Source organism: Neolamprologus multifasciatus, chromosome 1 (assembly GCF_963576455.1).
Source record: "Neolamprologus multifasciatus chromosome 1, fNeoMul1.2, whole genome shotgun sequence".
NCBI lineage: Eukaryota > Metazoa > Chordata > Actinopteri > Cichliformes > Cichlidae > Neolamprologus > Neolamprologus multifasciatus.
Window position 1 is genome coordinate 28,307,252 of NC_140439.1, and position 27,085 is coordinate 28,334,336.

At 40.3% G+C, this 27,085-nt stretch overlaps 3 protein-coding genes across 5 annotated transcripts in view; all 3 read right to left on the reverse strand.

The window, feature by feature from the left end:
- myo5aa (myosin VAa) overlaps nt 1-11,288 on the reverse strand; it is a 67,831-nt gene extending 56,543 nt beyond the window's left edge. Inside the window, exon 1 of one of the 3 annotated variants that reach the window (XM_085154738.1) lies at nt 11,030-11,288. In XM_085154738.1, the coding sequence (XP_085010864.1) occupies nt 11,030-11,059 (30 nt within the window). In that variant the 5' untranslated portion in view covers nt 11,060-11,288. Of the gene's footprint in view, nt 1-4,528; nt 6,407-11,029 lie in introns of those variants that run through there. The other 2 variants (XM_085154733.1, XM_085154746.1) reach the window with 2 other exon arrangements.
- Nucleotides 11,289-15,478: 4,190 nt separating this feature from the next.
- arpp19a (cAMP-regulated phosphoprotein 19a) lies at nt 15,479-21,537 on the reverse strand. Its single transcript, XM_085155003.1, has 3 exons — nt 21,102-21,537; nt 20,259-20,381; nt 15,479-16,934 (listed from the first exon to the last, which is right to left on the reverse strand). Exons 1-3 carry the CDS (start codon nt 21,156-21,158, stop codon nt 16,764-16,766), a joined length of 351 nt encoding a protein of 116 aa, XP_085011129.1. The 5' UTR covers nt 21,159-21,537; the 3' UTR covers nt 15,479-16,763.
- A 1,848-nt stretch (nt 21,538-23,385) lies between these two features.
- The window catches only part of atosa (atos homolog A), a 33,500-nt gene continuing 29,800 nt past the window's right edge, over nt 23,386-27,085 (reverse strand). The window contains exons 8-12 of the mRNA XM_085154755.1: nt 25,981-26,077; nt 25,558-25,716; nt 25,369-25,437; nt 24,770-24,969; nt 23,386-24,639 (exon numbers count right to left, since the gene is read on the reverse strand). Coding sequence (XP_085010881.1) covers nt 24,486-24,639; nt 24,770-24,969; nt 25,369-25,437; nt 25,558-25,716; nt 25,981-26,077 — 679 coding nt within the window. The 3' untranslated portion in view covers nt 23,386-24,485. The remainder of the gene's footprint in view (nt 24,640-24,769; nt 24,970-25,368; nt 25,438-25,557; nt 25,717-25,980; nt 26,078-27,085) is intronic.

Consider the following 27,085-nt stretch of genomic DNA (forward strand, 5'->3'; position numbering starts at 1 on the left):
CAATCACAGATAAATAAGACACAAAACACTCATAAGTGGTTGTTAATATATATGATTTCTATACACATCAAGCTACTTAAAAGGAATTAAGAGAGACAGATTGGATGGAATTATAAGCTCTATATATGCAGGTGAATATAGGCTTTTACCATCTTCCTCCTCATTCCAACATGTCATCACTCCCTGCGTTAGACCATCCCAGCAGCCAGCCTCATGGCAACAAAGAGGCAGAAAGAACGAGTATGAGGAGGAGAAGAGGAGGAGGATGGAGACTAAAAATAGCAACAGCAAGTTCTGAGCATCATCACACCTCACAGAGGCAAAGCTGCACACTTTCTGATCCTGGTAATTGTCACAAAAAGCACACACACACAGAGCACGTGTTTCACACACCACTAGGTGTGAGGCACGATTATCCTGAATTAGTTAACACTGAAATATGCTCCCAATTTGCACATTAGCAGACATACATGGAGGGGGAAAGGAAAGACAGCACTGTAGTACAGCTGCAGAGGTAATGAATCATATTTATAGTCCAACAAATTCCCTTGGGTTCGGAAATAGAGGAGATATGTAGGTTGAAACCACGCAGTCTCTCTCACACACTCGCATTCACACACAGAAACTGACAGACATCTACATGTTTCAAGGACATCATCGTCCACGGTGAAAAAGAAGCTGGAAATGCTGGAGAGAAAAATGTGATGAGTCAGGGTGCAGCGACTGTCTACCTCAAAGGCAGACAGAGGGACACGGGTGGATGGTGGAAGGGATGGATGGAGGCTGGTTAGGCTAGGCTGGTGTCTTCTGGGGTGGCAGACAATGAGGGGAGGCATGACAATAAAGGGGCAAAGACGTCAGAGCATGTGTGACATCAGCAATCATGTGACTACAGTGTCTCTACTTTTCCCCCACATGCTGAATGCAAGACACGTCCATGCAGCACATACTTGGTTGCAGCAAAGCAAGGATGAAATGTTTTCTGTGTGGCGATTTAAAATGTGTTCACTCCTAAAGAGAAAACAACATCTCTTATCAATATCACAGTATAACCAGCATATAAACATTGCAGCATTAACTTCCATTTGTCCCTCATTGTTGTTCTAATTTGAAACTAATCCTGGCGTATCCAGTTTATTTTCTTACAGTTCAGGAAAAGATAGAGTCCCTGACTTGTTTATTAAAACAGTTTAAAGGGAACATATTATGCTGAATTCCAGATCCATTGAGCATAATACGTCCGTACACTGATCTGGCGGTCATTCTTTGACTGTCAGTGAATAAAATCAAATAAGCAGCAAATTGCTGTGAAATAGATTCTCGTGAATTTGGAGGCAGCGAAATGACCTCCACTGGCAGTTTATGCCCCTGACCCTTGGCATGCAGGAAGATTTTCCATGTATACAAATGTAAGTATGAAATATGAAGGGAACACTTTTTTTTTTAGACATAACACCTTTTTCTAAAATGAACCTTCCCCATTTTAAGCACTCTCTGAAAATAATAAATCAAGCTAGTACAAGTGGAGCTATGGAGGGTCTACTGTGAGCTCCTCCTAAATGACTGAGGCCTAATATCTAAGAGTGAGCAAAGCCCACCCAGGGTGGAGTGCCCACTCCAAGTTGGGAATGAGTTGCTACCTCAAGTGGAAGAGGATACTTCTCTGGAAGTATCTCAGGGTCAACTTTATTTTTATTACTTTTGTTTTTAAATAGATTTGTAGTATAGGTTTCATTGAATACCACATGGACTACTAGAGAAGCTTTGCATGACTTCATGGATGAAAGTCTTGGTGCAGCTTCTTATATCGTCTGCTGTCTAAAAGATGTTGCTTCAGCTCCCTTCCCTGCTCCAAACATTGATGATTGGCTCATAAACCAACAATTTAGCTCACACTATAAATACTTTATATATACGGGGGGGGGGGGGGGGGGGGGGGGGGGGGGGGGGGGGGGGGGAATTATAGCAGATGCTTCAGCTTTTTTATATTGGCTACATTCAGAAGACAATGATTTAAAAGAAGAAATCCTGTATTTTAGTTCTTTTTAAGGGCCAAATAGCGCAATCTTGGGATTGGGTTTGTGTAACGCATTTTTAATCTCCAGGTCTATGCTAAGGTAAGACAGATGGCATCAAGGTTTACTTCAAACTTAATAAATGCTCCCCTGAGCCCAAGATGATATTATTACCTGAAACACAAAGTGAACATTATAGTTGTCAAAAATTATTTCTTCTTGTACTTAAGGTTTTCACTACACAGTAGGGGTCAGCAGGCAATTAACAGAAGGGAAAGGTCTTGAAGTTGCAAGTCGAGCTGATGCTAATCCTGGTTTAATTGAGACAAAGGATTAGGAACTGATTAGGCTACCTCTGGCTAAACACCAGCTAATCGTATTTCACTCAATTACACTGCAACTTCTTTACATGACGGCCAAAGTTTGTGCTCTTAGCATCTAAAAATCAACAAATGAAAGAAGAAAGAAACTACTGAGATGAAGATTAAACCTCTACCACCAAACACTGTGGAACCATTGTGGTACCTTTTGAATATGACAGAACTGATGTTATCACAGAAGACCTGCACACGTCCTGAAAGTCATTTCAGCTTTAACTCTTCCGTATTCGACTGCAACGCCTCTCGGTATTAAATAATTTCTGCTAATGCAGAAACTGGAGGTGTACTGAGGTTTTCAATGTCACAGAGATCAGGAAGCTGGGAGTGTGTAAAGCGCACCGTTTTGGGGTTGCAAGGCTGTGGCGATGGGGCGGGGCATCCATCAGAAGTGTTTACTCTCTGCTCAGAGTCAACAACAGATTAAAGAGACGCAAATACGGAGCTCTGAGCTTTCGCTCTAGAAGTGGGCGCCTTTTGGCCTACTGCAAGTCTCTTTTCCCCACTTATAACTCACCTTCTCATAAAGTGAGAGCCTGCATGGCTGGGTTTGTCCTCTTCAGTAAAGTAATACATTTACTGCATACTGCAGTTGCAGGCAGAAATATTAAGGAGCCATAGACTTGCTAAGGTAACACAAGCCTACTTCTTTATCTATCTATGGATCAATTACGCTTATCATGAGAGGTTCACCCCTAAATGCCTATTTGGAGGCAGGAAAAATCCCTTCATGATTTATACTTTTTTCCCATGCAAATGTAACTGAAAATCTATTGATTTTTGTGATATTTACAATTTTCCAAATGACTGTATTTCTCTGGGTATTTGGTTTTTAGGTGTAATCTACCTGCTACAAAAAGAGCAAAAGACTTCAAAACTATATTTCAGATTCTCATAATTTTCATTTCAGAAGGATTATGGCTGAACAACATGAAACATCAAACACACAGCTAAACTGTCTTCAAATAAAATATCTATTCCTCGGTCTAGTGACTGAGACAATGTTGTTCTTTTGACCGAACAGAGGAGCAAAAGGAATTTAGACAAGTACACTGCACCTCATAAAAGTAAGTCAAGCGGAAATGGATGAAAACCTTAATATATTTTTAGCACAGACTGGCAAAGGCGACCTTCCAGACAGCCGCAGCGGTGTGCGAAAAAGTGTTTTGCTCACATATTCTCAGTAAAGCGGTCAATGGAGACTGCAGAAACCTCATCACATGATACCACTCATGTGAGAATCTGCTGTTTTTCTGCTCAGCTGGCCAGACACAGCATGACGCCAAGATTTAGAGAGATTTCAGCGCTGTTGGAGAGCTTGGTAGAAAGGAACCTTGATTGTCTGCGCTCCCAACTAGACCATTGGCACAACTAGCGTGCCAATCGTCTACTGACTGCCCAAGATCTCTTACTAAGAGGCTCTGACGCTGATCAGCATCTAATCACATTAGTTTGGCCAGTGCTGACTCTTGGCATAGTGTAGGAGTAGTGTTGTTTGCCTCTTTGCACTATAAAAGAGCAGAGAATGGGACCCACAATTGTCCTCTCTTATATTTTTGACACCACAACACACCAACAGAGTAAGTGGAAGACAGTTCCAGCTCGCCAGTTCTTTAGTTATTTAAAACAGTCAATAAAAAGCAAATAAATCTATGTGATAGCAATTACAGTGCTAGATAAATTATCCAGGAGAACATATTGCTGGTCCATCCAACCAACAAAGTTGTACTGAAGCCTGCAAAGCCAGATGCGCATCCAAAACAGGCAGGAAAAACTACAAGCTACTTCCACTGATTCAATTTCGTCAAACCGTAACAAAGATGTTGCTGTTACTCAGATAACAAAACTCAGCACAGGCTAAAATCTGATTTGTTGCTAAGTGGAAGTTATTACTGTCCTTCTGATTTCAGTGACATAACCATTTCGAAGGGCGTGTCAGGATTGGGGCTCCACAGCCACCATTATAGAGGCAATGTAATAAAACCAAATTCAAAACTACAGCATAGAAAGGTTCTTTATATGACATAAAGAGAAAGACCAGTTTATCATTAAAAGCATCCATCTCCTTAAAAAATAATGACACAACTATTTAATCAAGAGAATTTCTTTAAAGCTTAAAAAGGAGCAAAAACTTACTTTCAGAAACATATACTCCAACTCCCGGTTCATTTTGACTGTTGAGCGAGCTTCTAGCTCATGCTGTGACTCTGATGGTTTTGTGGATGCCTCCAGCCACACGCGCCACAAGACCAGACACTAACTGATCGAGCAGTGAGCTCCAAAGCTCGCTGGCAGATGAAATCTTCCCATTGTGTCTGCAGACACAAGCGGCGTTCAACGACGTTCTCCAAACTTCCTTGCCCCGTGGCAGACGACTGGCCTTCCCAGCTGTCTGTCAACAAAAATCTCAGCTTCCTTCATTGATCACATGAGCTACAAGCCAGATGGCGAGTAAACAGGACCGTCTCACAAGCCGCTCTGAAAAACAACTGCAGGCCGGGAGCTGCAAAGATGAAAACTGAACCTGGATGATACATGAAGGGAGCTAGCCTATTAAAGGAACCTAATATCTTCCCGTAAAGCAACATTGAAATTCTGTAATTATTTATTTATTTTACCACTGAATTCTGGTCATTATTTATGCTTTCTGGTCAAAATCAGATGATACATCAACACAGTCACATTAAAAGGACTCGCTATTTTACTCACGAACATTCAGCCATAGAATACTTCCATTTATCTTGGTTTGGATTGCAATGACCTCATGCATGAACAAGTACAACATGATTGCGCAATTACTTTAACCAGGTCATGGCAGTAACTGAATGCACATGCTCTCAATTACAGATAAAGGGGAAAAAATAAACCCATGACGTTGAATAATATAAAACCTGCCACCTGACGAGTTGGAAAAACACCTACAGATCTGACTATTCATGAAGTTTTTTAAATCAAACTGGGTTTTGTAACACGAGCATGCTAACGTATAATTAAAAATGTCACATTTAATAGTGGTGGCAATTACACTAACTCACGACAGACTGCGATACAATACTACCACTATAGTATCACAATGGTATTGCAGTACTGTGAATAACTGAAACAGAAAGTCATCTGCATCAATGTTAAACTGGAGTCCAACATATCACTTTAGGTTCTCAGTAAACTGTGGGCCACCTGTTTGCAGCTAAAGTGTGCATAATGACAAACATATTATCGATATTCTGTCGAACTAACATCTGCAGCATGTTTGCTAGTTATAATTCTCCATATATTGACAAAAATGTAAGAAACATATGTAAGAAATAAAGGCTTTGATACCAAGTTTAGGTCAGTTCAGGCTAATGACATAAGCATTAGGGATATCAGCATATCAAGGCACAATATGCAAACTGATGGTTTTCTTTCCACTAAATGAATTAATTCTTAGACTTGAGGTCATAAAATAATATTTTCAAAAAAGGTTTGTCCACATTTTAGGTCTCTTAGGTAGTCTGCGTCTTGATACCAGAATAAATGAGACAAAATGATCATTCAGTTATGGCAGAAGTGCACCAATGCACGGCTGTCAATGGGTTGAAAAGGTCAGACATGCTGGCAACACCCCAACCAGTGATGTAACAGCAGGTGTTTTCCCTTCCATCATCTGCTCCTGACTACTCTCACTGTGTGACTTCACTAACTAGCGTGTGGCCATATGTGCAGTTTGCTCAACAGGTTATCTCGTATCATACGGCTCTCATCTTCGCTGAAACAACCTGCAGCTCTTTGAGCTTAGGACCCATGTCAATTGAGACAGTGAGAATTTTTAGAGGTGAGACAACGAGAAGCTGGACAATCACAAAAACAATACAGAGAATAAAAATATCACATTTTTTAAGTACCTTTCCACTGCAGCAATGCTGGGTAGGTCTGACGTGCGCTATAATAAATATTATAATAGAAATAAGAAGAATATTTATGTTAAATATCCTTTTTAAAGCCAGCGTTCCAAAAACCCTTACAAAAACATTCAGTGTAAACAACATTTCAGACTCAAAGGATAAATTACAATTAAAATATCAATATAAAATTTAAAAACCAGCCACTACAAGTCTTGAGTTCAACAACAACAATATAATTAAGTGTGACTCAACAGTTAAGATTAAAAATATATAATAAGTAATCTAACAATGTAAAAAATTGGGAATTTTTTTTTTTTTTTTAAATGACATAAATCCTTAACAGTGATTTAAATGTAACAATTCTGCAACTATTTTGACAAATAAAAAAAAATTATACCAACTGCTGGAACTGAGACATTGTTGTTCATTCTTGTTGTTTACATTGTTGTTTATTTTGCTTTTAGCATAGGTTTAACCAATCAGCGTCAAGCCCCACACAGCAGCTTTTCAGGGCCGATCAGATATACCTACTGTGAAACAAGTACTGTGCTCTGATATGTCCCTGAAAAGACGGGCAGTTCCTGCAGTTTAACATACTACCTTAAAGCTCGCTGCAAGTTCCTACAGTAGAAAACTTTTACATTTTAACTGACATTTGAATTATGAACCCGCAGCCCTTTGCTGTACGTCTTCCCCCACTTTCATATTGTCATTGCTTCACTATCCAAAAAAATTATCTTAGAAAAGAACAAAAGTATAAATAAATACTGTGCTGTAATTAATATACAATATGCCGACTAATTTGAGCGTTGTGAAAACCTCATGTGGGAATAATTTTCTAATCAGCTACAGAGAGATCTTTTTGTAACCGCCTCGTAGTATAATCACATATTTTATAAGTGCCTGGGTGTGATGCCATAATCAACCAAGAAATAATAGCAGTAATGACCTAACCTACTATTAGCATGTGTATCTTTTCCTCCATTTTTGCAACTTAACCTTTACTATCTTTTACTATTAAAGGAAAAAAATGGATCTTACGCTGGATCATTCAACGAGCCCAAATAAACATAACTTAGAAAGACTTTGTGTTGTATTACACTGACCTTTTTACATGACTTTCTTTTGTATTTTATTTAGATTGTTCCTTACTGAGTGTTTTTTTTTCCCCCATTTTGCTTATTGAGCTTCTTATTGCACTATATGCAACAATGTATGGTAAGAAAAGTCCATGTTTAGCTCTCCGACACGGCGAATTCATGAAGCTGTTTCAGTGCGGCTGGAACACGTTCATTTTCTTTTCATTTGGTTTTCGATTCTGATCTTCACTGGTTTGTTGGTTTGTTTGTTTTTTTGTTTAAATATGAAAACTACCCAGCATCTCAGCTCAAAGTGCATGACACCCTTCTTGCTCTCAGCAGAGACCTTCAATCTTCAATTCACTTCACTGTTGCAAACTTAGCAACTTTGTCACAAGATTTAGCAGCTTTTTATAACTCCCTTTTCAAAGAAGCCATTAAGGAAAAGAAAAAAAAATCTATGGCACTCTTGCTTTAGCTGGGAAAGAGCCACACCTCCTCCTGTAAAGTCCAGTGGCTGTATGGGTACACTGCTTGTAACTTTCTGAGTAATCGTAACAGAGCTGATATTTTTAACTTTCTTTATGATATTCTCAGACGCCCCCTTCTTGCTCAACTGCTCACTCTGGGTCACCTCAGCTCAAAATAAAAAAGTAATGCTATGCAGGGTAGCCCTAGTTCTGAGTTTAGTTTTACAAATCAATGTTGAGTCTAGCTATTTTAAAAACACAGCACATGTGCCCGTTATAGTGCAGCAAACACTCAGCTGTATGACACTCAAGTGTATTTTTGAAGCTTCAGTTGTGCGGTAAAAGGCCTTTTCAGCTCTGAGTCATCTTTTTAAGGTGCAGCCCTCTCTTTCTTCTGTCTCTGTTTGCTTCTCTTTCCCTCTTACTAGTTTTGATCTTGATCGGTTTTATATTGTTGGTCCGAGTTACAAAAAACCCCAAACAAAACAAAACACAGACGAGAGTCTTAAAGCAAAGAACTTCACCCCTGAATCACCTCTCTTTAAACAGGCAGTCAGGTCACGCAGGAGACAAACACAGATTGCTGGTGTGTGTGTGGATGTTTGTGATAACATATGCACAGTAAGCTCCTATAAGGCTGACTCGTGTGCACAGAGGGCAGACTGTTTCCCGCCCCTGTGCTGGAAAAGTAAATCACATAGAGAGTCCTCCTAAAATACACTGTGCCATTCAAAGGAGAAACGAACTCTTGTCAGCAGCCATGCAAGCACATACGACCAAACACTCACCTGCATTTAAAGCCATTTCACCGCTTTAACAGATTTTTATGGAAACAGGCAGCTCAGTCGATGCATGGCTATAAGCCATATCCTGCTGACAGAGGAAGCGAACTCAGCAGCATCTATTGGTAGCTGGTTGTAATCGAACACCTAAGTGCTATTTAAGCAGAATCCATGCATCTTAATGTGTATTTTTTTCTATCCCAGCAGAACCCTTAATTAATAATCTGCCAGTCAATTTCTCTGTTAATCACTTAATTGTTTAAAAAACAAAATTAGAAAAGGAAAGGTGACATCTTTAATCCCTGTCCAGATATAAAGTGATTCGCTTTTTGCATATGACTTTTTAGCCCACTGGTTGTCATTGGGAACATTCCAGGCTTTATAGGTAGCCTTCTAAAGCCGCAGACACACTCTAGAGATTGTTCAGGAAAGCCCTAGCAACCTGAAATCCTCATGACCTCTAGGAAAGTGCTAAATGACAGAAATTCAAAGTGGTTTCCTGAGTTTCTCACTTAAAAGATGGAAAAAAACTTAGAGTTTAAAGTTTAGATCCATCCCTTCTGAAGCAATGATGGTTATTTCAAGCTGCTAAAATTAATTTACATTCCTGGTTTCTGGTCGCCATATCGCCACTCATCTTGTCCTGTGTGGACATCCTTTAACACTCTTTCCCTTTTGCAAAAGCCTGATCATGTTAATTCACAATCTCAAGAAAATGCAGTAAATCGTGACAATTCTGAAGGATGTCTGCAAAGACCTATTTTGCTTTTCCTTATTTTCTTCTATGTATTGATACTTTTGAATGGTGGTGCTCTTCCTAAAAAGTTGTTCCTATGAGCCCAAAGCTCAGGTTTCAGACAGTTTTTTTCTATTCTTTGCTCTGTTGGATGTCAGTGAGAGAATTCAGGCACATAGCTCTAAACTAAAAGCACAGAAGCTCCACCCACCTGCCTATCAAACCTTCTGTTTGTGAGGGGCAACCAATTAGAAGAAAGATGGCTTAAAGGAAAAAATGAAGGGAGCTAAAACAGTTAATTCTGACACTGGATGAACTGAAGGGCTGAACAAATGCCCACTACAAGATCAATGGGGATTATTTTAAATCATGCAAAGCTACTCTAATACAATCCAAGTCTATGATAAGGAACAATAGGTGCACAAAATTCAAACATGATCAAGTCTAACCAGCAAAAGTTGACATTAAATAGGATCTAATCAATGAAGATAAGTGTCATTCTTTCCAGATGATTTCCCATCAGTGCTTTAGCTCTACATGCAGCAATTAACACATGCCTTTTTAACTGATTCTAGAAAAACAGCCCTGAGGATGCTTCAGTGTCCTTTTGGTGACCAAAGGTTTAAAACGGTCTCCTCCTTGGAGCTTTGTCTAGGTAACAGAGACTGCAAAAAGGTCCAGAGATTCACTCAAAAGAAGAGTTTAGTCAAGGTTTGAAATCATTGCACCGTCTTTGTACCACAAACGTTATTCACACTAAAGACACTAGCTGTCAAAGTAGGGGGATGGGTGACTCATCTCCCCTCCCTCTCCCTCACACAAGCATACACACCACTTTCTTGCATCTCTGCCTCACATTTACAACCACCAACACGCAAAAGCAAAACAACAGCATGACCTTGAGAGTTACAAGTGCAACACAGGCCTCTTTCTAGCAGCAGTATCATGGTGTCTTCAGGGACTATTTGGGTCTGCACAGCCACACCGAGGCTTCAGGGCCTCTGAGCATCCTGGATGCTGAGGGGAAGGATGCTAAAGTGTCCGGATGCGGCGGTCTTTATGTGCATGAGCCAAGAGTACATAAAGAAAGGGCTCATACAACTGAGCCAAGAAGCTAAATCCAAAGTAATCTCTGACATTAAAATATGTCGATGCAAAGGTTTGAGCTAAAGCTAAAATAACAGGGTTTAAAGCCGAAAAAGCAGAGCCTCCGTGTTGGCTGGCACCGCCTTTGCATCATCCTAGCCCCCTGGCTTCCAGAGAGTAAAATGTAAAATTAAAATATGAACGTAAAAAATAATATATGTGTTTTTCTCTTTGGAGATCCAATGGCAAAGTAAATCTTTTGGAAGATGTTTCTGCACGCAAAGGAGGACTATGAAGAGAGGAGGAAGAGGCGAGGAAACGACTCTGTGCTGCATCTGTCAGCTGCACCCATTTCAGCTGTTCATCCAAGGTTACATGTAAACACCTAAACACGAGATTTAAGCGGTTTCAACCCCGTTTTCATTCATTTGCAGCCGCGGACACCGAGCCTGCACATTCCCCGATGTGCAAAAATCAAACTTTCGGCGTTTTGTTCGTCCAAGCTTTTTTTCCTAGAGGGTGAAGGCACGATTCGGACATTTATTTAGCGGACCGGCTACAAAAAGCAGGCACCTACACAAAGCTACACACTCGCGTTACCTTTGTGTACAGCTCCTCCGACGCTGCCATGACGGTCACTCGCTATGTCCTTCCTCCAATCTGGGCTGAAAGTCCGGCAGGTCTCCGCGCTGCTCGGGGCTCGGCGTGTGTTTTCATGTAGCGGGAAAGCAAAGCGTTTGTTGCCACGGAGACTCAGGGGGGAGACGTGCCTCTTATCGCCATGATAACCCAACAGGCTCCAGGCTGCCGAGGTTTCGCTGTCTCCCACTTTGCATTCTGGGTATGATGATGGATAAAATGATTCAGCCAAACGGAGGAAAACTGCTGCCGCGTGGGAAACGGCGCCCCGTAATGGTCAAGGCTTTATACTACACATAAAGGAACGCAGGAAAGAAAAGGAAAGGAAACACGGGCTCAGAAATATTTAAACATAGTAAACAATCGATAATTTGCACAATGCAGAACTCCAGTTTCTTTTTTTAAAATAATGTATTTTATTGCATCTCGTGGTGTATGACGTTCTGAGCACACCAGCTCTTCATCAGACAATGAAACACAGGACAGCGCCATGTTAAATCACCTGTGATAGTTCACAAGACCAATGGCAATAATATCCAATCAGAATCAAGACTTATATAGGACAGATAACTTATAAATAATCTACATGTAGTGTGTACTACCCTAGCGTGAGTCAGAAAAAACACTGCCTAAGAAGACAAGTAAGGAAACAGTAAGTGATCTCTCCACACACCCAGCAGCTAACATCAGGGATATATATAATATAATGGCATTGATGCAATTGGTTAGGCAGATATAAAACCTACTCATGTTCAGTGTATTTATTGCATCCAGCAATGCAGACACCTTTTTCTGAGTTTTCTTACACTTGGTGACAATGCCTCCTTAATGGTATATATTTGTGTTTACATTTTCATAATTGTATATACGTATAGCAAAAACCTTAGGTGACATATTCTGGTTAACTGGGTGAGTCATATATTATTTGTGTATTGTCGATGTAAAAACCCACCTAGGAACAAGGACTGGAAATTAAAAATATTTGTATCTTTGCAGCACGTCACTGTCAAGGTCTGTCTTGTGTCATTGCTAAATTGCATTGTCCCTATTAAAATAATTTTTATCATAATGACGATTAAAAAAACATGTCAGTAAAATACATTTTCTGTAGTGCCTGTGATGTATAATGTTAACCACATAAGGTGACTGTTGTGTCACTCACTCTGTTGATGTGATAAGACCCGCTGTGCACACCCTGTAAGGGTGAGGTGAATACTAAGTTTGATGTACAGTTGTGCTCATAAGTTTACATACCCTGGAAGAATTTGTGATTTTTGGCCATTTTTAAAAGAATATGAATTATATTACAAAAACTTTTCTTTCACTCGTGGTCAGTGGTTGTGTTTGCCCTTTTTAAATCATAATAACAACACAAACTACCCAAATGACACTGATCAAAAGTTTACATACACTCGAAGTTTTGGCAGGATAACACACACACACACACAAAGAGGTTTAAATGACTACTAAAGGTAACCCTCCTCACCTGTGATCTGTTTACTTGTAACGTGCGTGTGTGTGTGTGTATAAAAACTCATTGAGTTTCTGGGCTTCAGACAGACTGCTGCATGTTTCATGTTGTGCTGCACTGATGCTGGATTCTGAGCCATGGGAAACGCAAAAGAAGATAGTTGGAATTTATAAAACAGGAAAGATATAAAAAGATAAGGATCGCTGATGTTTTGAGGATGTGTGAGCAACATAGGCTGAAGGAACTTAGTCAGAACTGATGGTACGATGAATGCAGAAAATGCTGGAGGAAAATTTGCACTCATCAGCCCTGAAGCTGCATATGGAAGACACTCGGATGATCCAACATGACAATGATCCAAAACACAAGGCCAAATCTACCGACCACTTTGGGGAAATCTGAAACGTGCAGTTCACGCAAGACAGGCCAAAAATTTTGAACTGGAGGCAATTTGCCAAGAAGACTGGGCAGCTTTACCATCTGAGAAAATAAAAGTGCCTCAACCACAACTACTACAAAGGTCTTACAGCTGTCATTGATGTTAACGGAGGCAATACACGGTATATAGAATAGAAAATAGAATAGAATAGAATAGAATAGCCCTTTATTGTCATTGACAAGACAAAATTGTAGGTCCTCCACACCAACTGTGCCAGAACAAAATATAAATGGTAGAGAGCAGGAATAAATAGCAAACAGGAGAAATATCCTGAGGAGCGCTAGAAGGTCAGCAGCAGCTTCCGGTCCAGTTTATTCTTCCTTAGGGCATGGAGGAAGTGCAGCCACTGCTAGGTTGGGTTGGTGTGCAGTTATAGGTGTACAGGGTGTACAGTAGGGGGCTGGGAATGCAGCTCTGCGGGGATCCGGTGCTGGAACTAGGGTATGTAAACTTCTGATCACTGTCATTCTGATTATAAAAGGGCAAACACAACCACTGACCATGAGTAAAAGAAACGTTTTTGTATTATCATTCATATTCTCTGAAAAATGGCCAAAATCACAAATTTTGCCAGGGCACAACTGGAATGACAACAAATATGAAAAGTGGGGCTGAAATTTAAATGGTGACAACAGATGAGTTTAGACATCTGTTAGATCAGAATCTAATATTTAAAATTCACATTGAAAACTCTGTGTTAATATTAATAATATACTAATATTAACACTTATGCATGTATGTGTGTGCTTCCTTCCTCCTTATCATTATCATAAATGCATGAAAACCACAAATGCTCTCTTGGCTGTCATAATATTTTACACATTTGTCCCCAGAGTTGGCACAAACTGAAGGCTCAAGAAACTGGCTTGAGATGATTTGATCTTTGCGACAATGTGTGTTATCCTGCTGTAAACTGTGGTGTATCCACTGACATGGTCAGCAACAATACTCAGGTAGGCTGTGTTGTTTAAAACCACCCAAGAGTGGCACCTGGCATACTTTTTTTTTTTGCTGCTGTAACTAATCTGCTTCAAAGATTCGACATGTTGTATCCAGAGATGCTCTTCTGCGTACCTTGGTTGTAATGAGTGATTATTTTAGCTTCTGTTACTTTCATATTAGCAGTCTGGGCATTCTCCTCTGATCACTGGCATCAACAAGCCACTTTCACCCAGAAAACTGCTGCTCACTGAATATTTTCTTTATTTTTTTCAGACAATTCTCGGTTAACTCTAGAGATGGTTGTATGGAAAAATCTCAGTACATCCGCATTTTCTGAAATAGTCAGATGAGACCATCTAACTGTCACAAGTCCATTAAATCCCCTTTTTTTGCTCATTCGGATGCTCAGTTTGAAATTCAGCAGGCTGTCTTTACCATGTCTAAATACCCAAATGCGATGAGTTTCTGCCATGTGATTGATTAAATATTTGCCTTACCGAACAGTTGAACCAGTGTATAATTCATATTCATCTTCACATGACATTGTATTGTAATTATAGTTTTAAGTATTTAGCTCCTTTTCATTCTACCAAGCTGTTCTTGTATTCTTCACCCTATTGATGTATTTTGTTTGGAGGTCTCCCAAGGCAAATTCGTCCTGAGTGAGGAAATGGAAAAGAGAACAAGGGACCAGCTTACCCTGACTGGGATAGGGCTACCTGGGCCTCACCCTGGAGTCAGGAATGGGAGGGAGCTTAAGGGAGAGCACTTAGGCCTTACCCCATGTAGACCACCTGGAGTTGCCCTTAATGAGAGGCGGTGGGCAAGGGTGGGTATCCTTGTATCCCTATTGCTTGCTGTGTGCACCCTGGGGGGTTTCACCCATGGATGAGGGGGTTCCTTACCTGTGCCAGTGACTGGGTTTGTGCCTATGGACCGAATGATATTTTAGAGAACACAGCCTTCTGGGAGTGACGGGGTGTGGCTCTTGAGTGTCCTCCATTTAGTGACTTTGTCATCCTACTGGTGGACTTTAATGCTTACAGGGGAAATGACACTGAGACCTGGTGGGGCGTGACTGGGAGGAACGGTCTGCCTAATGTTGTGTTATTAGATTTCTGGGCAAATAACGGTTTATCAATTATAAACACCATGTTCGAACAGAAGGGTGCCCCTTGGCACCAGGACACCCTGGTTGCAGGTCGATGGTTGATTTTCTAAGATCTGCAAGTATATCTTCTGGACACTTGGGTGAAAAGAGGAACTGAGCTGTCAACTTATCACCACCTAGTGGTGAGTTGGACAAATCTGGCGTGCCTAAACATTTAGGCTCCTCTGCTTGTGTGACCATATTCCAAGGTAAGCAGAAGAAAATAGATGCTTGAATATTTATTCTTATTTAAACTATTTTGTTATAAGCTGTACTTAAATTCTGGCTCCTGGAACACAGAAATATTCTAACATCTAGAAAATAAACTATTTTAAATCTTACTATGTAAACATTAGCAATCTGAAAGCACCTGAAATACATCGCAGGTCTTTAAAGAATACACAAAAGTATTGTGCAAAACTACTTTATTTACAAAACAAAATGGCACAATGTGACAGCAGGGCAGCCATGTACATGCACAACTTGGACAGATGTCCTAGCTTTGATTTATCACACCACAAGTAAATTGCATCTGGCCAGTAAAAACCCCTGGAAAAGCACTATGCAGGGCTAAAGATAAAACTACTTTAAGTCATGATTACACAAGATTATTTCCCCAAAACTTACACTATTTGTTCCTTGTTTTTGTCCACCAATGTATACAGCATAAAGACTGGTCCCTCTGAAGGATTTTACCCTTCAGGTCCTGTATCCCCTCTAACCCTTTAAAACCTGATTCATTCATGATGACTCCATCCTTAGGAGAGGACTGTGTCGGCATATAAAATGGAGCAGCACACAGTGTAAACTTAAAAACACTGCATTTTGCTCTTGTAAGAAGAAGATCTATTTCTGACACTTCTTGAAGGAACTACCTGCTACCAGCATTTGAGCCGCACCCAAGCTTTTTAGCATCTCTTTTAAACATCTGCTCAGTGCACCTTGATGAATAAAAATGCAGTATGTGAAGCTTCACCTTCGGGAGCCCAGCATCACACATGCAGTTCAAAGTGACACCCCAGCCTTCACTGCAAGGTCCTTTAATGCAGACACAATCATAGTGTTAATAAAACGGAACTTGGCCTCTGAATTACTATATTCAATCATTCAAGCATATTGACAGCATAATTTAGAGTAAGGTCATACAGTGAATAATACAAATCTGATGTAAAACATTCTGCCCCTGTGCCAGACAAATATATATCAGATACATACACACACACACACAATCATAATCTCCAGACTTAACACCACACTAAATCACCCCCGCGCCCAAACCTCACAAGATGCAAGCTTCTGCTGCTCGCCCCTCACTTCAGCTCGTAAACAGTCATATCTGCTATCCATCCATTGTTCAGAGGCATCACAGACTGTTTCTTCAGTGTACATGGACAAACATGGACGTAAAGACAAGACATGAAGGAAATGCAGGAGGACAATAACAGAGGAAAGGATGTGGTGGCAGTAGAGAAAAAGCCAAAGGGTGGGTTGAAACAAAAAAAAAAACAAAAAAAAGGATATGACATGGTTGACCTGGAGGTGTGGAATCCAGTTGGGTGGGGCCCAGGCCAGTGTGGAGAGGGTGGAGTGATAAAGTGAGACATAGGAGAGGTAATATTAAATCTCTGAGACTTGAGTGGAGAGGGTTAGGGGCTGGGAGGTGCTGAGGGGGCCATCTGAGGCTGCGTGTACATCAGCCTGCCAGTTTACTGGCCACAAGAGAGGGTTTCCTCTGGGGCAGGTCCTGGGGGGTGGGGATGTGGTCCCCTGTGATCTCGGTCTTCTCTGGCGCAGCTGTTGGCAGCTGTTTGTTCTTTATCTTCGCTTTTGCCATGTTGTAGTCACCAGAGTCAAAGTACTTTTGCTGCAGAAAAACAGAAGATTCAAATTAAACAAAAGTGGCACCAATGAAAATAGACACCAATTTAAAAATGTCTCATTTTTTAAATGTCAGAGTAAATACCACAAACTGCGATCTACAGGCTGGGCCATTTATATAGATACACCATAATAAAATGGGAATGGTTGGTGATATTAAAGTCCTGTTTGTGGCACATTAGTATATGTGAGGGGGCAAACTCCTCAAGATGGGTGATGACCATGGTGGCCATTTAGAAGTCGGCCGTCTTGGATACAACTTTTGTTTTTTCAATAGGAAGAGGGCCATGTGACACATCAAACTTATTGGTAATGTCACAAGAAAAACAACGGTGTGATTGGTTTCAACGTAACTTTATTCTTTCATGAGTTATGTACAAATATCTCTTTGTTCACAGCCATTGACATGTCGAAGAGGTTAACACGTGAGGAGCGGATTGAAATTGTGTTGATATCTGGTGAACGCAGTAACCGGGTCATTACAGCAGATTTCAATGCAAGACACCCTACGAGACCACCCATCTCTCATGCTACAGTTAGCAAACTGCTTGCTAAGTTTCGTGAAACTGGTTCAGTGTTGGATTTGCCAAAATGTGGACGCAAGAAAACTGTCACTAATGAAGAAACATCAGTGGTTGTCCTAGCTTTATTCAGCAAGAGCCCACAGCGTAGCACTCACTGCATGTCACTGGAGAGTGGCATTAGTCGAACATCCCTTCGGCGGATATTAGCTACTCACAAATGGCACCCTTACAAACTCCAGCATCTCAACGAGGATGACCCAGATCGGCGCACAGAATTTGCAGAATGGGCAAAACAAAAATTGGAACAGGACCCTCAGTTCACGCAGAAGATTTTGTTCAGTGATGAGGCAAACTTTTATGTGCATGGTGAAGTTAACAAACAAAACCACCGTTATTGGTCTGACACTAACCCACATTGGATGGATCCCTCCAAGACTGTTGGAACAACAAAAGTGATGGTTTGGTGTGGTATATGGTAGGGCTGTGCGATATGACCAAAATCTCATATCCCGATATAAGAATTCTATCGTCCTGATAACGATATAAAATCACAAAAATGTAACATTTTCTGTAAATTCTGTGAATCTCGGGCAGCTCGTCTTGCGGGAAGTGTTTCCAGCTGTGCGTCGTGTACCTGGAGTCGAGTGTTTTAACCGATGCATGAAATGATACATTTTTATGTGGAACGTAAACAAGCGTACACGCAATGGTGTTACCGTCGTTGTTGCTAACCACAACGCATAAAAACAGGCGCTTGTCCGTCCGTAGTGTGGTTATATTAAATATAAGAGAAAGAGAGAAATTTAAGAAATTAATATAGCCACTACAGTGACCATCAAAACGGTGAAAAAAAATATTGTTGTAAACAGTTTATTACAGCTCTAGTATATGGGGTACAACGATAGTGGGTCCATTCTTCATCAATGGAAACCTGGATATTTGAAATTGCTACATGATGATGTGTTTCCCTCTTTATGCACTGAAGCTGGCACGTTCCCTGAGTTTTTCCAGCAAGATGGTGCACCACCACATTATGGGTGCTAGGTCCGAGCATTCCTAGATGAACAGTTTCCTGGAAAGTGGATTGGTCGTCGTGGGCCAGTTGAATGGCCCCCAAGGTCTCCTGATCTGACCCCCTTAGACTTTTATCTTTGGGGTCATCTAAAGGCATTTGTCTATGGTGTGAAGATACGAGATGTGCAGCACCTGAAACTATGGATACTGGATGCCTGTGCTGGCATTTCTCCTGCGGTGTTGCTATCAGTGTGTAAAGAGTGGGAGAAGAGGGTTGCATTGACAATCCAACACAATGGGCAGCAAATTGAACACATTTTATAAGTGGTCAGAAACTTGTAAATAACTCATGAAAGAATAAAGGAAATGAAACCAAGCACACCATTGTTATTCTTGTCACATTACCAATAAGTAATGTGCTTCAGGTCAGCTTCCGACCTGAAGCTAAGCTACAGGTTGGTTTAATGGCCCTCTTCCTATTGAAAAAACAAAAGTTGTATCCAAGACGGCCGACTTCTAAATGGCCACCATGGTCACCAAACAGGACTTTAATATCACCAACCATTCCCATTTTATTACGGTGTATCTATATAAATGGCCCACCCTGTAGATCAAAAAGGTACACGCCTGAGATTTTATTAAGGAATTTTAACCAGGTCTTTCTTTTTTCTTATTGACAACTGGTGGAGGCTTTCTGTGGTCTCTCAGGGTATCACACAGGAAATGCCAAATTGCCAAGAAAAACTTTCCTCAGAGAGGACCATGCAAACACTGAAAGAAAAACATCCAGTATAAGAAATACACACAGTATAACATTGGAACACATACACTCAGTAACAATCTTGATCAGCAAATTAAATGCAAAAACTAGGAAAAGAAAAAACTAGTGTCTTGATGCATGCTCAATCATCCAGGTAAGGAAATCCCAAAAAGTTTATTCTGTTTATCTGGACATAGCGCTTTCAGTGGGAGAAAATTTTCATCACTCATCCAAGTGACTTCTTCAGTTTCAGCTGACTGCAGGTTTCCCCACCCTTATAAACAGTACTTCTGCACAATGACTGAAACTAGCATCACTTGCAAATAATAATTTTAGGGAACATCAGTTTTTCAAAAAGAAATTACTGCAGCAGGTAATTTCTTGTGAGAAGTACAAGAAAATATTTATTTATTCAAAGAAAATTCATCTTGGTTAGTGTATTATTATCAAAACAAACATGATTACTAAAATGTTCTAAAAGAGAATGGAAAATTTCCTGGAAGCTGACCACACAGGTTAAATCACGCTGTGACATATTGTTAAGCCCTTCAGCAGATATTAGATTAGTCTTCTACTGACAGGTGATTACTTTTAAAAAGTCAAGTAATTATTATGGTGCCAATCACAAGTTATTTAAACCTAAACCTATTTTCAATTCTCTGCTGTCCCAGATTTTACAACATGACAGAAGCAGAAAATCCTTAAATTGCATCTACAATCAAAGTCGATTTTACCAAGACTGAACTGTTTTCTATGGAAGACAATTCTGGAAATGTACTTATTTTATAAGTTAAAAAAATAAAATAAAACAGAAACCCCCAAATATGTGTCAGTTTCTCCGTTTAATTTCCTGATAAACTGGGCTGGACATATTTCTCTATTAACTATGTCCAACACCAATAACTTGCTAGTCAGGACCGTGTAGTGCACCTATATAAAATAGCAAAAGCTTCAAGGACAATCCTAAAGTGAACCCTTTATGTTTTGAAGACAAACACAAGAGATTACTCACCCCTTTCTGAAGGCGTTTCCGAAGTAAATCCGACCCTCCGGGTTTATTTCCCAAATTTGGATATCTTGCTTTCAGTTTAGCCTCCTCTGCCTTCTCGGGACTGATCGTCTTTTCCTGAACCTCCTATAAACAAACAGAAGCATAAGATTAGATTAATCAGCTCTCGGTCAGCTGGTAGCTCCAGACAGCACCACACTTACACAGACGTTTAAGCCCGTAAAACTATGAATAAAATCTATCTAATGACGTTTGAAGGCTGCTTATTGACCAACTTTACTGATTACGTTGGTGGCAAAGGGTGGTCATCCATGGAAAAGCGTTTAAATTCACCGCTCCCGCATATTAACGTCAAGCTAGACAGAAGCATTAGCATATCCTACTAGCCAGTAACGTGTAGGTTGGACCACCGGTTGGGATTCTCGTTTCTGTAAAAAAAAAAAAATAATAATAATAATAATAATGATAAAAAAAAAATCACGCTATCAATTGCCAGGCTGGCGAGACAGTTAATTAGACAGGCCCTGATTTAGCATTTCTAGTTTACAGAGAACTGTCACTGTGCTGAATGAGCTAAGCTAATTTTTTAGCAGCTAAGCTAATAGACGCTTTGAATGTCACGTCAGCTAACATCAAAACACTTACACCTGAAAGACAAAGCGCAAATTACTACGTAATAGAAGATCGTTAGGATTCCCGACGAACAATATTAATCTACCTGGGTCTCGGTAGCTAGTTATGATTTATGTCAACAACGAAATAGAGGAAGAGGAGAAGCTAAGCTACAGTGTTAGGTTACCACGAAGCAACCATCCCCGGGGCTCGTGAGGAAAAGCCCGCGTTTACCTTCTCTTCCACCGGCGTCTCCTCAGCTGTCTGAGTCTCTTCGTTATCCCCCGACATGTTTAAATAGTCGTGATTTTTGTCAGGAGACCGCTCACCAGCCGAACAAGTGTTCCACAAATCCCCCGCTCGCGTGTTGCTCGCCCGATCCGACTCTGACTCACCGAACCCAACCGAGAGCTGCCGAACGCTCACTCCCGCACACAATACTACGTCACATGCGGAGACACCACGCGCGCTCCCGCCGTGCACACGCACCGGGTACGGAGTTCAGATTTAGGTTGCATAATGACACAAAGATCAGCTGCTGGGTCCATGTGCTGTGTCACAAATCCAGATCTCAGAAAATAATCCGCAGATCTGGAGGATGGAGAGCCCGGCACCGCTTAATGCTGGCCGATTTATTTTCGGTTTCCTCACGATTTTTTTTTTATTTTTTTTTTTTTACACAAAACCATTTAATTTCTTTTTTTGCACAAAACCATTTCATCGCACAAAACCAAGAGGAATACAGCTATACAAAATAAAGTGTTTTCTTTTTATACCCACCCCCAGAGGAATTTGTTTTTTCTTCTGATTAAAAAAAGCCAAATATGAGCATGTGCAGTGTAAACAATTAATGTTTCAGAACCCATTTGTCATTTTTTAGAAATGTATTGACATGTTTAATGAACCAGTTTGAAATGATTTGAGCTTTTGTGACATGATGTGTTATGCTGCTGGAAGCCGCCATCAGAATACGAGTACACTGGTCATAAAGGGATGACACGATCAGCAGCAATCAACACGTTGGATGTGGGATTTAGCTCAGATCATGCTAAGGGCCCCCACAGTGTGCCAAGAAACAAGTTTAAACTAGTGTACTTGAACAAGTATACTTGCATTACTTCTTACACCCTTTTACTTAAAATCAATGATATTCACACTACCCCTTTGAAAGGATCTTATTGTATCAAAAGTAAAACTTTTCCAGTCATCTCCAATCATTGTATTGACAACAAAGAGGATCCTTCAAGCTGTAAACAACCAGTCATTTAATCTTTGTTATGATACCTCAGATTCCAGAAATCTATCATTTTAAAGGCAAAATACCTGGAAATACCTTGCATGGTGGATCCGGTGGTTATGTAAGCTGGAAGTCATGTCAAGTCATTCTTTCAAGTTAATTAAAAGAATTTGGTGCGATCCATTTATTATTTGGCTCTATATCTTCTATATCTTCTATATAGATATATCTATCTATATAGAGATATAGATCTATATATATATATATCCCTATAAGCTGTGCGCGTGCAGCTTATAGGGATCAGTGTGTGTCTTATTCAGTGTGTCTTTCTCAGACACACACTGAAGGACAACAGACCACAGGCCCAGACCCTGACAGTGCCCAACAGGTGTGTGTCAGATACAATACAAAAATATGAAAAAGTATGTAATTTTCAAAATAAAGTCCTCCAATATAGGAAACCATTCAGTTGGTTTGATTTTCAAAATAAAGGCCCGGGAAACCGTATAAAAGTTGATCAGGATTCTCTAAAATTTAACCTTTTCAGAAAAGAAAAAGTTAGTTTTCAGAAATGTACGATTTTCAAAAACAACCCAGTTATTTAGTTTATAAAATTGGTTAAGTTTAGCCTATTCTCAGTTTTACAAATTGAGAGACTGATAAAAAATAACTGAAATATCTGAAATGCATTTGGGGTGTATGGTAACAAAGACTCACTGTTTTGAACGGGAGAAAAACAAAACGAAACAAATTTCTGTAATTACATAAAGCAATTTAACTTATGTTTAAACTTTCACTTACACCTCAGATATACCGTTTTTACTCTTATTGTGATTAAAATGGTTGATGTGCATATACTTTTACTGATTACAGCCTAATATACAAGGAATGCTTGTGACTCATCCCAAAGAGTGCGCTATGCTGTCTGTGTTTGAAAAACATCAACAATGTACTAAAAACAAGGGCTGTCAGTAACAGATCTCAACACATGTATTTATAGTGTTGTTTTGCACCAGGATGAGTCAGTGACTACTGGCCAATGTTTAAAATAATAAAAAAAAAAAAGGTGTGGGGGTGTGACAGCTGAAAATCAGCTATCACACCCCACACATCATTCTTGCCATTCCCACATTCTCTTATGCACCTTTTATCTTGCATTTAGCAGAAAACCAGTTACTGTTTGCACATAAAGACGGAGGTGAGCATCGAGACAGATCAAAAGGCAGAACAGGAAACATGGTGTGAGAATTAAAACCACAAAGAGACACAGCAGATTCCAGATTGCTTTAGAAGATATATAGATATATTTTTTCCGATTTGAATATTAATGTCAAAAATACATACTATGATATACAGTTTGCACTACATCATCTTAGCATGGCAGACGTCACAAGTAATAACTGAAATATTTAAATATTAAATAAACCGATGGTAAGTAAACTGAAAGTGAATGTGTAAACACTAAACTAAGGTTATTCTTTCTATTGCAACACTTCCAATAAAGTGGTTTTGTAACAGTACAAAAGTATTAGAATATTTCTATTTTCTGTTTCATTTCCAGTTACATTGAGAAAAAAAAAATCCACAGTGCACTTCTGATGTTCTGCTGTGATGCTTTCACGTAAGTCTATCTTGATTGCTCGTTCGACTGTTTTTTTTTTTGTTGTTGCTGTTTTTTTTCTTCTTTCAGTGGTCCATGGTATATGTTGCACCGCGGTTTGCCATAGGGTACTTCATCTATATGCACAACCTCTGCTCCGAGCTCAGGAATCACAGAGAGAAAACTGAGTACACGTTCAGCTGGGTCAATCTAATCTTCAAAAATTTAAAATCGGAATCGTTTATTATTAAAAGGCCATCACATTCAATTAGAAACAAATTATTTCTTATTTCACACTCAATAGGTCTAATTAACATTTCGATTTAACGCCTCGACTCTTTTCAAATCAATTTTTTGTCTAACTTTATGTGCGTCTACTCTCCTGCAAGACGCTGGAGGGGATACACACAACAGACGGTAAGCGTGTTACCCATGAAATCTGTTAAAAACATATTGACCAGGAGTACAACATCAGAAATACATCCTAAAACTGAAACTTTTGACTCAGCCTCTCTGCTCCAAAGCTGTAAGCTTAACAGAGAACAAGCTTTTATTTCTGATGAGTCTCCTAGGATCTCAGCTTGCTGCCCCCTTTGCCAGTTTTGGATGACAGGGGATGAAACATAAGTTTGTGGAGACAGACCATGAGAGGCTTTTGACTCTGGTCCTTAAACCTCGTCTCTTTTCAAATGGACTAACGGTCTGAGTCTGTCGCTGGCATCAAGTTGTGACTAATGTTTCAGTAGTGGCCTGCCGGGTGGAGGAGGGAGGGCTTCAGGCCTCAGCAGCGGGAAGAGTACGGCGGGTCAACAGGGGACTCTGTGAAGGACTGGAGCTCGTAGGCAGCACCGCTGTCCACCTCCATGGACTTCCTGGAAAACAGCAGACGGATGTCCCTATGGAGGTAGATCTTCCCAGACTTAGAGCTCTGGAACCTGGTGGAGGTTGAGAGAGGGAGAAAAGCATGAAATGACAGGCCAAAAGCATGAAAATGGGAGTATAAACATGGGTGCTGCTGGATATGCTCCACTTTGAGTGTTCAGACAAAAATAACAGCCATCTCACCTCAGGTGAATGAGGTAGCGCAAGGTTCGTCCCTGGCCCAGGGCGAGGGGTTTCCTGCTGGTCTGATTGTTTGTGTCACGACGGACGGGAACAGAGAAGGTCCTCTGGCGTAAGAAGGTCTGGTGTCCAGCTGGCATGGCTCGTAGGTCGTAGGTCACAACAAACATCTTTACCACTGTCTTGTTAGGGTTGAATAAGGTCTGAGGGGTTTAACCGGAGAGCATGGCAGGGTTAAAACCATTTTAAAGTCAGGCTTTGTAATAAGTTTTAACACTGTCTTTCATTTAACTATAGCAAATATTTTTTTACACTTTACATGCTGTGATCAAGATACATAATATGACTATTCCTCTATACCTACGATCCCAACAATGTAATCAGAGTATTAAGGAGATAAGAGCTTTCTGCACTATAAATGAAACAAAACATAGCCTTGAACAGGTCCCTGCATGTTTAATGATGTAGTTTCCTCTACATCCACAAGGAGTCTCCATTCACTTTTGTTACTTACTGTAATCTGCTCTTTGTTCTCAGACACGCTGTGATGTAGCTATATTTTGAAAACATGTCTACTGTCAACTGTGAAAGAAAATCCTCACCACTTGAATGGTTCCTGATGGAGGTACACGATAGCCCCTTTTTCCCAGGGACTCCAGGTTTATCACACCCTGCCAGAAAACACATGACAATCAAAAACAGGCAAACAGAAGTAACACACATGAGCTAATATGGTTTTATCTCCAGGCTTAGGGGGCTTTATTATTACTTTATAGAAAAAGAAATTTTACCATATATGGTGAGGGAGCATTGTCATCAGAGACACTATAGAATGACACATCTGCAGGTAAGGTAAGGTGACTGGGGCAGAAGGATCCGCTGGCGCCGACCTCTGCTGTGAAACCCTCCACTGTCCCTAAAGGCTCCAGGCGGTAGTTCAGCACACACTCCTAATGGGACATAAGTTCAGCTTTAAAAATGTCACTCTTACTTTTCTACAGGTTGACACAGTTTTGGTTTTTACTTGAAAGCTTTAAAAACAGGACTTGTTGTCTTGTTGTCATTTTTCTTTAAAAAAAAGTATGGTGGTTGCTCAAGGTTAAATCCCTTTGAGAATGTGACAGTTTAGGGATCCAAAAAGGAGAAGCGGACTTGAGCTAATGTCAAACACGATAGCTGAAGAGAACAGATGATTCTGAGTTTGTGTGCTATACCTCAAAGTTTCCCAGCAGGCTGAGACTGGCAGGTGGAGCACTAGCACTGAACAGCTGCTGTGACTCATCCGTGTACCCCTCTCTCTTTAGACACACCCTGTAGTAAAAAAACACATGCTGGATCAACACGTTTTTAAATGCGTTATGTAAATGCCTAAAGGTATTTACATGGCACACATTTCTAGTGTGCCTTAATAGATATGCGTCTCAGGTGAGCTAAAATTATCTCAAACCGGCTTCCATCTGTGTATAAACACGAGTGGCAACTTGAAATGTTGGTTACTCTGAAATCCTAATTCACTAGAAGTGCAAATAAAGTGTTCAGGCCCACAGGTCACAACATAGAAACTTTACATATGACTCTTTCAATCAACCATGTTTTTTGGCAAAATATAAACAAATAATATCATATAGTGCCTTTCACCAACCAGAGCAAAACAGCTCTTTTAAACAGCTAAAATGACCTTTCACCCCCGAATACCAAACTCTTCAAACATCTGCTGTACAAAAAAGCAGCACTGAGCTTCCACCCACATTTGCTGTGTGTAGGCAGAGCCATGAATCTCTGTGTATATTAAGCCAGTTCAGTGCTGTCTGCCATTTTGAGCTGCGTGTGTGCATTTCTAGATGCAGTCACAGTACAGCAGAGCTTCAGCAGGTGGCACTGTGAGAGGAAAAGTCAGCAGAATGGGGCTGACCCAGCTTTAGCCCTCTGTGAAGCTGCTATGGTCTCATCTTTTCTCACACAGCCTGATTTATGCAACTGTTTATCTGAGGCTTTTGTATCCAAGGGTTCGGGTGTGATTATGATCTGAATCTTCTGTACTTTACAATATAAGCTGTATAATAAACAAAATACCTCTATCTTCAAGTTTTTCTCGATATTTGTTACATATAATAAAAGCTGTGAGCCTGGAAAGTGAGCGAAACATGTAGGTTTTAAAAATCATGATGAAAAGTATGAGTAACTAGATCCAGATGGTACTGTAATCATCAGATAATGTGGGAGGTAACTGTAAGACAAAAGACTGCATTGTAACTAGTCAAAGCGCCCAAAACTTAGTTTCTTGTACAAAATGAGTTGGAAACTAGTAACTATAGTAAC